General features: G+C 44.0%; 2 protein-coding genes across 2 annotated transcripts in view; one reads left to right on the top strand and one right to left on the bottom strand.

Moving 5' to 3' along the window:
• Window positions 1–10110, bottom strand: part of bpnt1 (bisphosphate nucleotidase 1) — a 35065-nt gene extending 24955 nt beyond the window's left edge. Inside the window, exon 1 of the mRNA XM_063055036.1 lies at window positions 9910–10110. Within this exon, the coding sequence (XP_062911106.1) occupies window positions 9910–10029 (120 nt within the window). The 5' untranslated portion in view covers window positions 10030–10110. The remainder of the gene's footprint in view (window positions 1–9909) is intronic.
• A 2367-nt stretch (window positions 10111–12477) lies between these two features.
• iars2 (isoleucyl-tRNA synthetase 2, mitochondrial) overlaps window positions 12478–13145 on the top strand; it is a 108292-nt gene continuing 107624 nt past the window's right edge. The window contains exon 1 of the mRNA XM_063055745.1: window positions 12478–12780. Within this exon, the coding sequence (XP_062911815.1) occupies window positions 12562–12780 (219 nt within the window). The 5' untranslated portion in view covers window positions 12478–12561. The remainder of the gene's footprint in view (window positions 12781–13145) is intronic.

Raw genomic sequence — 13145 nt, 5'->3', positions numbered from 1 at the left:
CCTAGTGACATGGTATCATGATAACAAAGTTTCCCTCAATGTCAGCAAAACAAAAGAACTGGTCAATGACTTCGGGACGGGGTGAGAAAGGGGAAGAAAATGCACATTCTATTGTTCATATCAACACTGTTGACATCCAGAGGGTTGAGAGCTTTAAGTTCCTAGGAGTGAACGTCACCAACAGCCTGTCCTGATCCAAACATGTAGATGCCATGGCCAAGAAAGCTCACCAGTACGTCTACTTCCTCAGGATTTTAAAGAAATTTGGCACATCCCCTTTGACTCGCACCACTGGAGGAACTCAGCAGGCCAGGCAGCATCTAGGAAAAGAGTACAGTTGATGTTTTGGGCCGAAACCCTTCGGCAGGACTGCACCATCGAACACATCCTGATACATCATGACACAGTATGGCAGCTGCTCTACCTGGGACTACAAGAGACTGCAGAGTTGTGAACACAGCTCAGCACATCAACGAAACCAGCTCCTTCTCCATGGCCTCTGTCTACACTTCTGACTGCCTCCAATATAAAGACCACAAGACATAGGAGCAGAATTAGGCCATTTGGCCCAGCGAGTCTGCTCTGCCATGACTGATCCTTTCTCCCCCTCCTCAACCCCATTCCCTGACCTTCTCCCCGGAACCTTTGATGCCGTGTCCAATCAAGAACTTATCTATCTTTGCCTTAAATACACCCAAGGACCTGGCCTCCACAGCTGCTTGTTGCAACAAACTCCATAAATTCACCAGTTCTGTTATTATTACACCTTTCATAGTCATACTTTATTATCCCGAGGGAAATTGGTTTTCGTTACAGTTGCACCATAAATAATTAAGTAGTAATAAAATCATAAATACTTAAATAGTAATATGTAATTATGCCAGGAAATAAGTCCAGGACCAGCCTATTGGCTCAGGGTGTCTGATCCTCCAAGGGAGGAGTTGTAAAGTTTGATGGCCACAGGCAGGAATGACTTCCTATGACGCTCAGTGTTGCATCTCGGTGGAATGAGTCTCTGGCTGAATGTACTCCTGGGCCCAACCTGTACATTATGTAGTGGATGGGAGACAATATCCAAGATGGCATGCAACTTGGACAGAATCCTCTTTTCAGTCACCACCGTCAGAGAGTCCAGTTCCATCCCCACAACATCACTGGTCTTACGCATGAGTTTTCCAGGATCTGTTTCCCTATCTGCTCCTCGATATCCCTGTTACTATTGGGCGGCCTAGAAAAAACACCCAGTAGAGTTATTGACCCCTTCCTGCTCCTAACCTCCACCCACAGAGACACCGTAGACAATCCCTTCATGATGTCCACCTTTTCTGCGGCCGTGACACTATCTCTGATAAACAGTGCCACGCCCCCACCTCTTTTGCCTCCCTCCCTGTCCTTTCTAAAACATCTAAAACATGGCATTTGAAGTAACCATTCCTGTCCCTGGGCCATCCAAGTCTCTGTAATGGCCACCACATCATAGCTCCAAGTACTGATCCACGCTCTAAGCTCATCCGCTTTGTTCACAATACACCTTGCGTTAAAATAGACACATCTCAAACTGTCCATCTGAGCGCGTCCCTTCTCTATCACCTGCCTATCCTCCCTCACACACTGTCTCTAAGCTTTCTCTATTTGTGAGCCAACCGCCTCTTGCCCAGTCTTTTCAGTTCAGTTCCCACCCCCCAACAATTCCAGTTTAAACTCTCCCCAGTAGCCTTAGCAAACCTCCCCGCCAGGATATTGGTCCCCCTTGGATTCAAGTGCAACCCATCTTTTTTGTACAGGTCACACCTGCCCCAAAAGAGGTCCCAATGATCCAGAAATCTGAATCCCTGGCCCCTGCTCCAATCCCTCAGCCACGCATTTATCCTCCACCTCATTCCATTCCTATACTCACTGTCGTGTGGCACAGGCAGTAATCCCGAGATTACTACCTTTGCAGTCCTGCTTCTCAATATCCTTCCTAACTCCCTGTAGTCTTTTTTCAGGACCTCTTCCCTTTTTCTACCTATGTCATTGATACCAATATGTACCACGACCTCTGGCTGTTCTCCCTCCCACTGCAGGATATCTTGGACGCGATCTGAAACATCCCAGACCCTGGCTCCTGGGAGGCAAACTACCATTTGTTTTTTTTTCCTGGATCCACAGAGTTGCCTGTCTGACCCCCTAACTATAGAGTCCCCTATCAGTATTGCCTTCCTTTTCCTTTCCCTACCCTTCTGAGCCACAGGGCCGGACTCTGTGCCAGAGTCAGAGCCACTGTTGCTTCCCCCAGGTAGGCTGTCCCTCCCAACAGTACTCAAACAGGAGTACTTAAACAGGAGTTTAAGAATTAGGGGTAGGCCATTTAGAACGGAGTTGAGGAAAAACTTTTTCACCCAGAGAGTGGTGGATATATGGAATGCTCTGCCCCAGAAGGCTGTGGAGGCCAAGTCTCTGGATGCTTTCAAAAAAGAGATGGATAGAGCTCTTAAAGATAGCGGAATCAAAGGTTATGGGGATAAGGCAGGAACTGGATACTGATTGTGGATGATCAGCCATGATCACAGTGAATGGCGGTGCTGGCTCGAAGGGCCATATGGCCTACTCCTGCACCTATATCTATTGTCTATTATTGTCAAGGGGTACAGCCACAGGGGTGCTCTGTAGTACCTGACTCTTCCCCTTCCCTCTCCTGACTGTTACCCACTTGTCTGTCTCCCGTGGCTCCAGTGTGACCACCTGCCTATAACTCCTTTCTATCACCTCCTTGCTCTCCCTGACCAGACGAAGGTCACCGAACTGCATCTCCAGTTCCCTAACGCGGTCCCTTAGGAGCTGCAGCTCAACACACCGGGTGCAGATATGGCCGTCCGGGAGGCTGGGAGACACCAGGACCTCTCACATCCAACACCGAGCACAGAACACCGGCCTCACACACATACTTACTCCCTTCCGCAATTAACACAGGTGGACCTACCTTGCCTCGTTACCGCCTAAGCCCTATCACTCTGCTGCCCTCACTCCACTGCCCGCTGGCTAGGGCAGTCTTCTTTTTAAACTTTTCCCGCTCTACTGGCCTGCGCAGTCTTGCCTCTCTTTTACCCCGAGTAGTAAAGCTGCTTTCGCTCCAGAAATCCTTAGCCGTTCACTCGCAGCCTTCTTGCTCCGAATCAAACTACTTCCTTATGGCCTTAAACCATACTCCTAGCCAGCAGTGCACTTTTTCTATAACTGTAACACTCTATTCTGCATTTTGTTATTGTTTTATCTTGTACTACCTCAATGCACTGTAGTAAAGATCTATATGGACGGCATGTAAGACAAGTTTTTTCACTGTACCTCAGTACGTGGGACAATAAATTTACAACATTTATAATATTAACGTTAAAATGCCACAAAACATTTCAACTGGTATGAAGGAAGACTGCAGATGTGGGAAACTAGAACAAAAACCGTGGAAGAACTCAATAGATCAAGCATCATCTGTGGAGGCATAAGGTACAAGCCGCAGTGTAATAGTTCAGATACATGACTCAACTCTTCTGATCAGTTCATGAGCCAGGACCTCAAATTTGGGCCACCGGTACCATCTGGGGGGAATAATTCTTATAGTGATTTTTGGCAAGGTATACACCCCTAGTGCTAGAAAATATGTGATAGCATTGCAGCGGTGGTAGCTTTCTGTGTGTTATCACTCGATTTATAACCCCATGCCAAAACACACTTTTCAAAACTATACATAGCACAGAATAAAGCATTCTACTTCAAACTGATGTGTCTCTCCTATTACTGATGCTTTGTCTTTGAAAACTGCTGGGAATATAGCTCAGACGATATGTGTTTAAGAAAAGTTGTTAAAATTAGCATCTCTACAAATATTATCTATTACTGGCAGTGACAACACAGTGACTATACATTACATAAGATGTACTTCTGTTTTCATGTTCTGTTTCACATTTATATCTTGTATATCACCATTTATACATACACTTATATCACCTTTGCAGCAGGTGCTGTTTTCACCAGCAATGTTAATGTGATTTTTTTCTGTTTCAGGTACTGTGGTGGTGGGATAGTCCTTCACAACACAGGAGAGAGAAGAGTGGAATAGACTTAGATCTGGAGTAGCTGAATCACTTTGCTTCTTTGCTTCAGAATACAGAGCCATAAGCACAAAGAATCTATTAAGAAGCAGTGTATCATACACCGGAAAACATCAAAAGAAGATGATGACTATTTAGTTAGTCCACAGGACTATGAATCCTGGAAAACATTACTTGAAGCAGCCAAAATGAGAAACTGTGCCCCTATTTTAGACGTTCCTAAAGAACTTGGAGAAAAAGTCATCCCAAGAATCTACTATCAGCGAAAATGCCAAAGCCTCTTCACCATGAAGAGAGACTTAGAGACTCTGAAAAGGAAAGCCACGGAAAGCATTACTGATGAAGCTGCTCAGAATTCCTGTACATCAAAAAGGCCAAGTAGGAGATCTTCATCAGAAGCAAGGGTGTATGATCAAATCTCCATTTCTTGTAATAAGGTGAGATTTCTGAAGGGCTCCAAGTCACATGAAAAGCTTACACAAGCTGTACAACTCAGAGCTGATCAAACACTACAGGAATGTGCAACCCAAAAGGAAGATGAAAAGATTCTAGCAGTAACAAGCAGAGACATAGTTGCTGCAGAGGCCCACAATCATGTCTCATGCTATAAGGATTACACCAGAATCAAGAAAAAGGAACCTGAGTACAAAGAGAATGATGATGAACTGTATAAAAGGATTGAATTGGGAAGCCTATAATGACCTTTTCAACTATATCAGAACTGATATCATACCCAACAAGATGATTGTACAAGTCACTTCTTTAGTCACGAAACTCCAATCTTTCATGCTATCTGGTGGAGTTACTCTCCTGCAAGATTCTCCAAGGAAGCACATTTGTAGAAAACTGGAATCAGAGCTGGGCAATTCAGTAGATATATTTCCAGATGACAAAGGAAAATTGTTTCTGGTTCCTGAAACTGTATCATTAAGGGATGTTGTCTTGGAAAATCAAACTCTACAGAACGAACTCAAAGTTTGGAGGGCCAAGCAAGCCAATTTCGACAAGATCATAGATCAGACTTCATCACAAATCAGGCCCTGTCCACACCAGAAGGATTGCTGAGAAAGACAAATAAAGCTACTTTATCCACAACCTTGCAGAAAAATGTAGCAGTAGAAGAGCAGTTCCACTTGTCCAAAGAGTGAAAGGTGACCAAGTTACTTTCAGAGATGTTGCCACAACAGTTCTGGGTATGGCTCTGAGGGAAGGCAGTCATTGTAGCAGAATAGATATGTTCGACACATACAAGGAGAACTCTATCAAAAATAGTGAAAGATCTCTACATGGTGAGGGGACTGGTCATGAGTTGCAAGGTATCACAGGCACACAGATGGTGAGGCAGTGGTGGAGCTTCCTGACCAACGTCAGTAACAAAAATAGTCTCATTAGCTTCATAGTCCATGAATGGAGGAAGGCAGAGTACAGAGCAAAGCTACGGGAGAAGATCTTGTATGCAACTGTGAATGACAAATGTTACAGAATCACATCTCAAGACAGTGAGGTGTCAGCTCTTCAATGTCAACAAGAAGCAGCAGATGGCTGCCTACTTCTCCATGCTGACTATGCCACAAGAGAGGGATACTAATCTGTAGTGATCTGCTCAGAAGACGCAGATGTCTTTATCATGTCTTTAGCATTTTGTGACAAGATTGAGGCCCCATTGTTCCAGAAGTGTGGTACTAGAACCTGTACAAGGCTTGTAAACATCAGGAAGGTTGCTGCCACTGTTGGCATAGAGGTTTGTAGGGCTCTCATCGGGTTGCACGCATATACAGGATGTGACACTGTAAGCACTTTTGCAGGCAAAGGGAAGATGAGTGCCCTAAAACTTCTGACCAGCAATAGGGAAACTCAGGACACATTCTTAGAGTTGGGTCAGGAATGGGACCTCTCCCCAGAACTGATGGACAAACAGGAGGCATTTACATGTCTCCTGTATGCCCAAAAGCATCGACCACCAAGGTCAATGAGCTCAGGTATCATCTTTTCTGTGCCAAAAAAGGTGAAATCGAAAGTCATCAACTCCTACCATGCAAGGACTGCTTAACAAAACATGCACAGCGAACCAACTACCAGGCTGGTAATATAGAGAAGATATTTGGAGAAGCACCCACAAGTGCCAAGCCCTGTGGGCAGAGGATGGAAGATGGAGAGAGAAGAGGAAGCTGAACAGTTGGTGGTGCACTGGATGGAAGGCCAGCCAGCACCCGATGCCATCCTGGATCTACTGGCCTGTAGCTGTCCAATAAAATGATCACTCCCAAGATGTGTGTGTGTTGCAAATGGCCTCAGGTGTACTAACATGTGTAGACTGGCAGACTGTGAGAACCAGGCATCTACCTCAGAGAGTGTGGAAGGTTCAGATGAAGATGTGGAAGACTTGGAAAATTATTATGATTATTAATAGGTTATGAAAGTATGGAAAACAAAGTATGGAAAGCAGTCTTTGATTAAATATATTCATTTTATAACCAAATGGGGTCTAGGTTATGGCCGTGTAGAACCCCACATTTGAATTATTGTACTGTAAGTGCTTAAGATTGTTTCGATTTGATACAACAATATGGAAAATATCATGACATTGATAAGATTCCAGAAATCTCCCCAAATGAGGTTTTTTACCGGGGGGGGGGAACATTTTCTGGCTGTATTGATGTTAATATAGAAACATAGAAAATAGGTGCAGGAGCAGGCCATTCGGCCCTTCGAGCCTGCACCGCTATTCAGTATGATCAAGGCTGATCATCCAACTCAGAACCCTGTACCTGCCTTCTCTCCATACCCACAATCCCTTTAGCTACAAGGGCCATATCTAACTCCCTCTTAAATATAGCCAACTGTTTCCTGTGGCAGAGAATTCCACAGATTCACCACTCTCTGTGTGAAGAAGTTTTTTCTCATCTCGGTCCTAAAAGGCTTTCCCTTTATCCGTAAACTGTGACCCCTCGTTCTGGACTGCCCTAACATTGGGAACAAACTTCCTGCATCTAGCCTGTCCAATCCCTTTAGAATTTTATACGTTTTAATAAAATCCCCCCTCAATCTTCTAAATTGCAGTGAGTATAAGCCTAGTCGATCCAGACTTTCTTCATATAAAAGTCCTGCCATCCCAGGAATCAATCTGGTGAACCTTCTTTGTACTCCCTCTATGGCAAGAATGTCTTTCCTCAGATTAGGGGACCAAAACTGCACACAATACTCCAGGTGTGGTCTCACCAAGGCCTTGTACAACTGCAGTAGAACCTCCCTGCTCCTGTACTCGAATCCTCTTGCTATGAATGCCAGCATACCATTCGCCATTTTCACCGCCTGCTGTACCTGCATGCCCACTTTCAATGACTGGTGTACAATGACACCCAGGTCTCGTTGCACCTCCCCTTTTCCTAATTGGCCACCATTCAGATAATAATCTGTTTTCCTGTTCTTGCCACCAAAGTGGATAACCTCACATTTATCCACATTAAATTGCAACTGCCATGAATTTGCCCACTCTCCTAACCTGTCCAAGTCACCCTGCATCCTCTTAGCATCCGCCTCAAAGCTAACACTGCCGCCCAGCTTCGTGTCATCCGCAAACTTGGAGATGCTGCATTGAATTCCCTCGTCTAAGTCAGTTATATATATTGTAAACAACTGGGGTCCCAGCACTGAGCCTTGCGGTACCCCACTAGTCACCGCCTGCCATTCGGAAAAGGTCCCGTTTATTCCCACTCTTTGCTTCCTGTCTGTCAACCAATTCTCTATCCACATCAATACCATACCCCCAATACCGTGTGCTTTAAGTTTGCACACTAACCTCCTGTGTGGGACCTTGTCAAAAGCCTTTTGAAAATCCAAATATACCACATCCACTGGTTCTCCCCTATCCACTCTACAAGTTACATCCTCAAAAAATTCTGTAAGATTTGTCAGACATGATTTTCCTTTCACAAATCCATGCTGACTTTGTCCGATGATTTCACTGAGTTCCAAACGTGCTGTTATCACATCTTTGGTAACTGACTCTAGCATTTTCCCCACCACTGATGTCAGGCTGACCAGTCTATTATTCCCGTTTCTCTCTCAATCTTTTTTTAAAAAAGCAGGGTTACATTAGCCACCCTCCAATCCTCAGGAATTAATCCAGAATCTAAATAGTTTCGAAAAATTATCACTAATGCATCCACTATTTCTTGGGCTACTTCCTTAAGCACTCTGGGATGTAGATCATCTGGCCCTGGGGATTTATCTGCCTTTAATTCCTTCAATTTACCTAACACCACTTCCCTACTGACATGTACCTCCCTCAGTTCCTCCATCTCACTCAACCCTCGGTCCCCTACTATTTCCGGAAGATTATCTATGTCTTCCTTAGTGAAGACAGAACCAAAATAGTTATTCAATTGGTTTGCCCTGCCCTTGTTCCCCATGATCAATTCACCTGTTTCTGACTGTAAGGGACCTACATTTGTCTTAACCAATCTTTTTCTTTTCACATATCTATAAAAGCTTTTACAGTCAGTTTTTATGATCCCTGCCAGCTTTCTCTCATAATCTTTTTTCCCTTTCCTAATTAAGCCCTTTGTCCTCCTCTGCTGGACTCTGAATTTCTCCCAGTCCTCAGGTGAGCCACTTTTTCTGGCTAATTTGTATGTTTCTTCTTGGAATTGATACTATCCTTAATTTCCCTTGTCAGCCACGGGTGCACTACCTTCCCTGGTTTATTTTTTTGCCAAACTGGGATGAACAATTGTTGTAGTTCATCCATGCGATCTTTAAATGCTTGCCATTGCATATCCACCGTCAACCCTTTAAGTATCATTTGCCAGTCTATCTTAGCTAATTCATATCTCATACCTTCAAAGTTACCCTTCTTTAAGTTCAGAACCTTTGTTTCTGAATTAACTGCATCACTCTCCATCTTAATGAAGAATTCCACCTTATTATGGTCACTCTTACCCAAGGGGCCTCGCACGACAAGATTGCTAACTAATCCTTCCTCATTGCTCAATACCCAGTCTAGAATGGCCTGCTCTCTAGTTGGTTCCTCGACATGTTGGTTCAGAAAACCATCCCGCATATATTCTAAGAAATCCTTTCCCTCAGCACCCTTACCAATTTGGTTCACCCAATCTAAATATGTAGATTGAAGTCACTCATTATAACTGCTGTTCCTTTATTGCATGCATTTCTAATTTCCTGTTTAATGCCATCCCCAACCTCACTACTACTGTTAGGTGGCCTGTACACAACTCCCACCAGCGTTTTCTGCCCCTTAGTGTTATGCAGCTCTACCCATATCGATTCCACATCCTCCAGGCTAATGTCCTTCCTTTCTATTGCGTTAATCTCCTCTCTAACCAGCAACGCTACCCCACCTCCTTTTCTTTCATGTCTATCCCTCCTGAATATCGAATATCCCTGAATGTTTGGTCACCTTGGAGCCATGTCTCTGTGATCCCAACTATTTCATATTCATTAATAACTATCTGCACATTCAATTCATCGACCTTGTTACGAATGCTCCTTGCATTGACACACAAAGCCTTCAGACTTGCTTTTACAACATTCTTAGCCCTTATACAATTATGTTGAAAAGTGGCCCTTTTTGATTTTTGCCCTGGATTTGCCTGCCTGCCACTTTTACGATATGGAATATATACAAAAAGTGATTACTTATTTGAAGTAATAAAACTACCACTGGTGCAATGCTATCACATATTTTCTAACTCTAGAGATGTATACCTTGCCGAAAGTCACTATGAGCATTATTCCCCTCAGATGTTACCGATCAACCCTACTGGCTCACGGACCTGGCCCGCCTCTGCCAACCACTCACCTTTTCCACTATGTTCAGGTTCCCTCCGGACAGCACTTGGTGGATGATAGTCTGCGCTTTCTCGGCGATTGCGAAGGACGAAGCCAGCAGCCTCATTAAAAATGCCGGGTTCGTAGACATTGTCAACAAAAAGCAGAAAAATAAGGGGTCCTGGCCAAACAGTCACCTCTCGCTTGGGGAACTACAGAGCACGCATGCGTGCCCAGACCCAGCCCACTTACTTTGATTGACAGGTTGGCGCCCCTAGGACAGAGCCGCTGTCGATCTGCTGTACATTTAATGACCACCAAATAAATCACCGTCCCCTGGCAACTAAACTTGAAATCTCACAATGTACTCCAGGCGATCCAAATACCACAACTTGCTTTTTAATTGAAAATGACTGTGTGGAGACAACGTGACTTCTAAACGAAGAAAGATTATAAATAAGTTCAAAGTTCTAAGTAGATTTTATTATTAAAGTACACATATGTCGCCATATAGGACCTTCTCCTGGGCCATACTCAGGCAAGCTATACAATAGTAACTATAACAGGATCAATTCAAGATCAACTAAAGTGCAGAAGAAAACAAACTGCGCAAATGCAAATATAAATTAACAGCAAAAAATAACGAGAACAATAAATAACAAGATAAAGAGTCCTTAAAGTGAGGTAATTGGTTGTGGGAACATCTCAATGGATGGACAAGTGAGGATCATTTCAATTTTCTTTCCAAGAGCGTATGTCTTTCTTAAACTGGCTGATTTCAATTTAGTATAAATACTAGCTTCAATTTTTGAAAATAGTGTAAAAATATGGGGAACACATATTATTACCCTTACCATCACTGTTTACCATATTATTCATTAAATCCTTCATAATCTCCTGTTTACCGAGCATGTATAGAAACCTAAAAATTGTAGCGAAAGGAAAAATAACACAGTTTAAATACAGATTTGATGACATTTTCAAAGTACACATTTGCAATAAACTAGTTGCTATATAACTATTTTGTGTAAAGCTAGTTTGTGGTGATAGATAAAGTTAATTTGGTTTAACATAATTTATCAACTTTGTTTTTAAAAGGATGCATGTCCATAAATTGACAAAAGTCTCCTGCTGAAATAGTACATTATTGGTAAGGGAAGGAAACAATATACTTTGGATGAACAGCCAATTTCGTTACAATTCTATTGGCTGGATAAGTTTCTCTTATATATCTATTATTTATTTTGTGCATATTTGCAAATAAGCCATTGCTGAATTGATTTTTATATTTGCAGTTCAGCCATCTCACAGGAACAGATGCTAGATTAGTATTGGAGAACTACATAATCTGGGAGGTTGTTTCAAAATTGGAATACAGTATTTTTAAAAATTGAATTATCTGAATCAACGGCATCAAGACCAAGAAATTGACTGTGGACTTCAGAGTGGTGAAGTTGGGAGATCACCACAGGAGTCCTCATTGGGGGTCTAGTGATGGTAAGGGTGAACAGCTTCATGTTCCTGGGTGCCAACGTCTCAGAGGAACTATCTTGGGCCCAACAGATCAGTGCAATGATAAAGAAGACACGTCAGAGGCTCTACTTCATTAGCAGATTGAGGAGATTTAGTATGTCACCAAAGACTCTTGCAAATTCCTACAGCTGTATGGTGGAGAGCATTCTGACTGGTTGCATCACCACCTTCAATGGAAGCCGCAATGCACAGAACTGAAAGAGACTGCATTCAGCCGGCTCCACCTCAGGCACAACCCTCCCCACCATCAGGGATATACTTCAAGGGGAGATGCTTCATGAAGGTGGGATGTGTTGTTAAGGACCCTCACAATTCAGAGCATGCCCTCTTCTCATTACTACCATCAGAGGTAAATAAGCCTGAGGACCCACCCTCAAAATTTTAGGAGCAGCTTCTTTCCCTCCACCATCAGATTTCTGAGCGGCTCACGAACCCATGAAAACTACGTTATTCTTCTTTTGCACTATTTACTCATTTTTGTAACATGGTAATTTTTGTCTTGCACTACCCCACTACAGCAAGACAAATTTTATGGTATATGTCAGTGATTTAAAACTTGATTCTGATAGGGATTCAGTTCTATAGGGCATTGATGAAATCACATCTGGAGTACCGATGAAAACAGCTATTTCCTATGTCGGGCAAATTCGGAAATTTGGGAAGGTGAGCGCCAATGCTTAAGATTTCAGAGCAGTGCATTTTTAAGAGCACTGGGGATATCGATAGAAGATGCAACATATTCTACAGCTGGGACATTGCTCATTGCCATATTTACAAGTTCAGCAACACACGTACAGCTGAAGGTATTCAGAAACAACAAAAAGCTGAAGCGTCAGTTAGAATCTATGGAGGGAAATGGACAAGTCTAACTTTTCGGGTCGAGAGCCTTCATCTAAATTGTGTCTCCATTTACAAATTCAGTTTGCTTTGGAAGTATCTTTGCAGAGTCCACTTTCTCGTGCCGATATGTCAATGGCAAGTCCAAAGCAGTTACGGTTTTGAAATCCGAGTTTGAGCCCGTACGGCCGCCGTGGCGCACTCGGTGTTACCCAGAGTCCCCGGGAAAGGGAGGGCAGGTGGACGGCGTTACCCTGCTCGGCACTCGGGCTGGGCTGGGCTGGGCTGTGGCGGCTGACAGCCAGGCAAAACCATGTTCTCAATGCTGAGGTGCCGCTGCAGCCACACAATGCTGGCGGGCAAATTGCGGGCCGCTGCCGCCGCCCGGTGCAGGGTACGGGTCTCCAGCAGGAGTTTGCAGGAGGACCGGAGGCAGAACAAGTTCAGGGAGACGGTGCTGCTGCCTCGCACCGACTTCCCCATGAGGCTGAGCGGGAGAGAGCTACCGGAGAAGGAGCTGCAGATCCAGCGGGTACGGTAGTGATGCAAAATGAAAAGCAGTCAATAGTGACAGCACATTCCTCCTCCCCGCGTTCCTTCTCTTCCACGCCTCTTCTCCTTATTTTCTTATTCCCCACACAGGTCTACCCACAGTTATTACCTTGGTCCTTCCCATTTGTCTCCCTCCTTAGTCTCCTCTCTCCCTGCCCCTTCTCCGTCCAATCTGCTCGATCCCTCTGCCATCCCTTAGTAGCTGGTTCGTCAAGACAGATCAAAAACTTTCTACGTCTCGTATATGTGTTGGGCATGATGTTCAGACTGGTCTCATACTTGTGGATGCTATTTCAGGGCTGGGTTGTCAAGGACAAGCAATAGAGATTGAGGGTAGATGTGCCA

The sequence above is a fragment of the Mobula hypostoma genome, chromosome 8 (assembly GCF_963921235.1).
Source record: "Mobula hypostoma chromosome 8, sMobHyp1.1, whole genome shotgun sequence".
Lineage (NCBI taxonomy): Eukaryota > Metazoa > Chordata > Chondrichthyes > Myliobatiformes > Myliobatidae > Mobula > Mobula hypostoma.
Note: the sequence above shows the minus strand (reverse complement) of the source record. Positions and strands in the feature narration are given on the sequence as shown.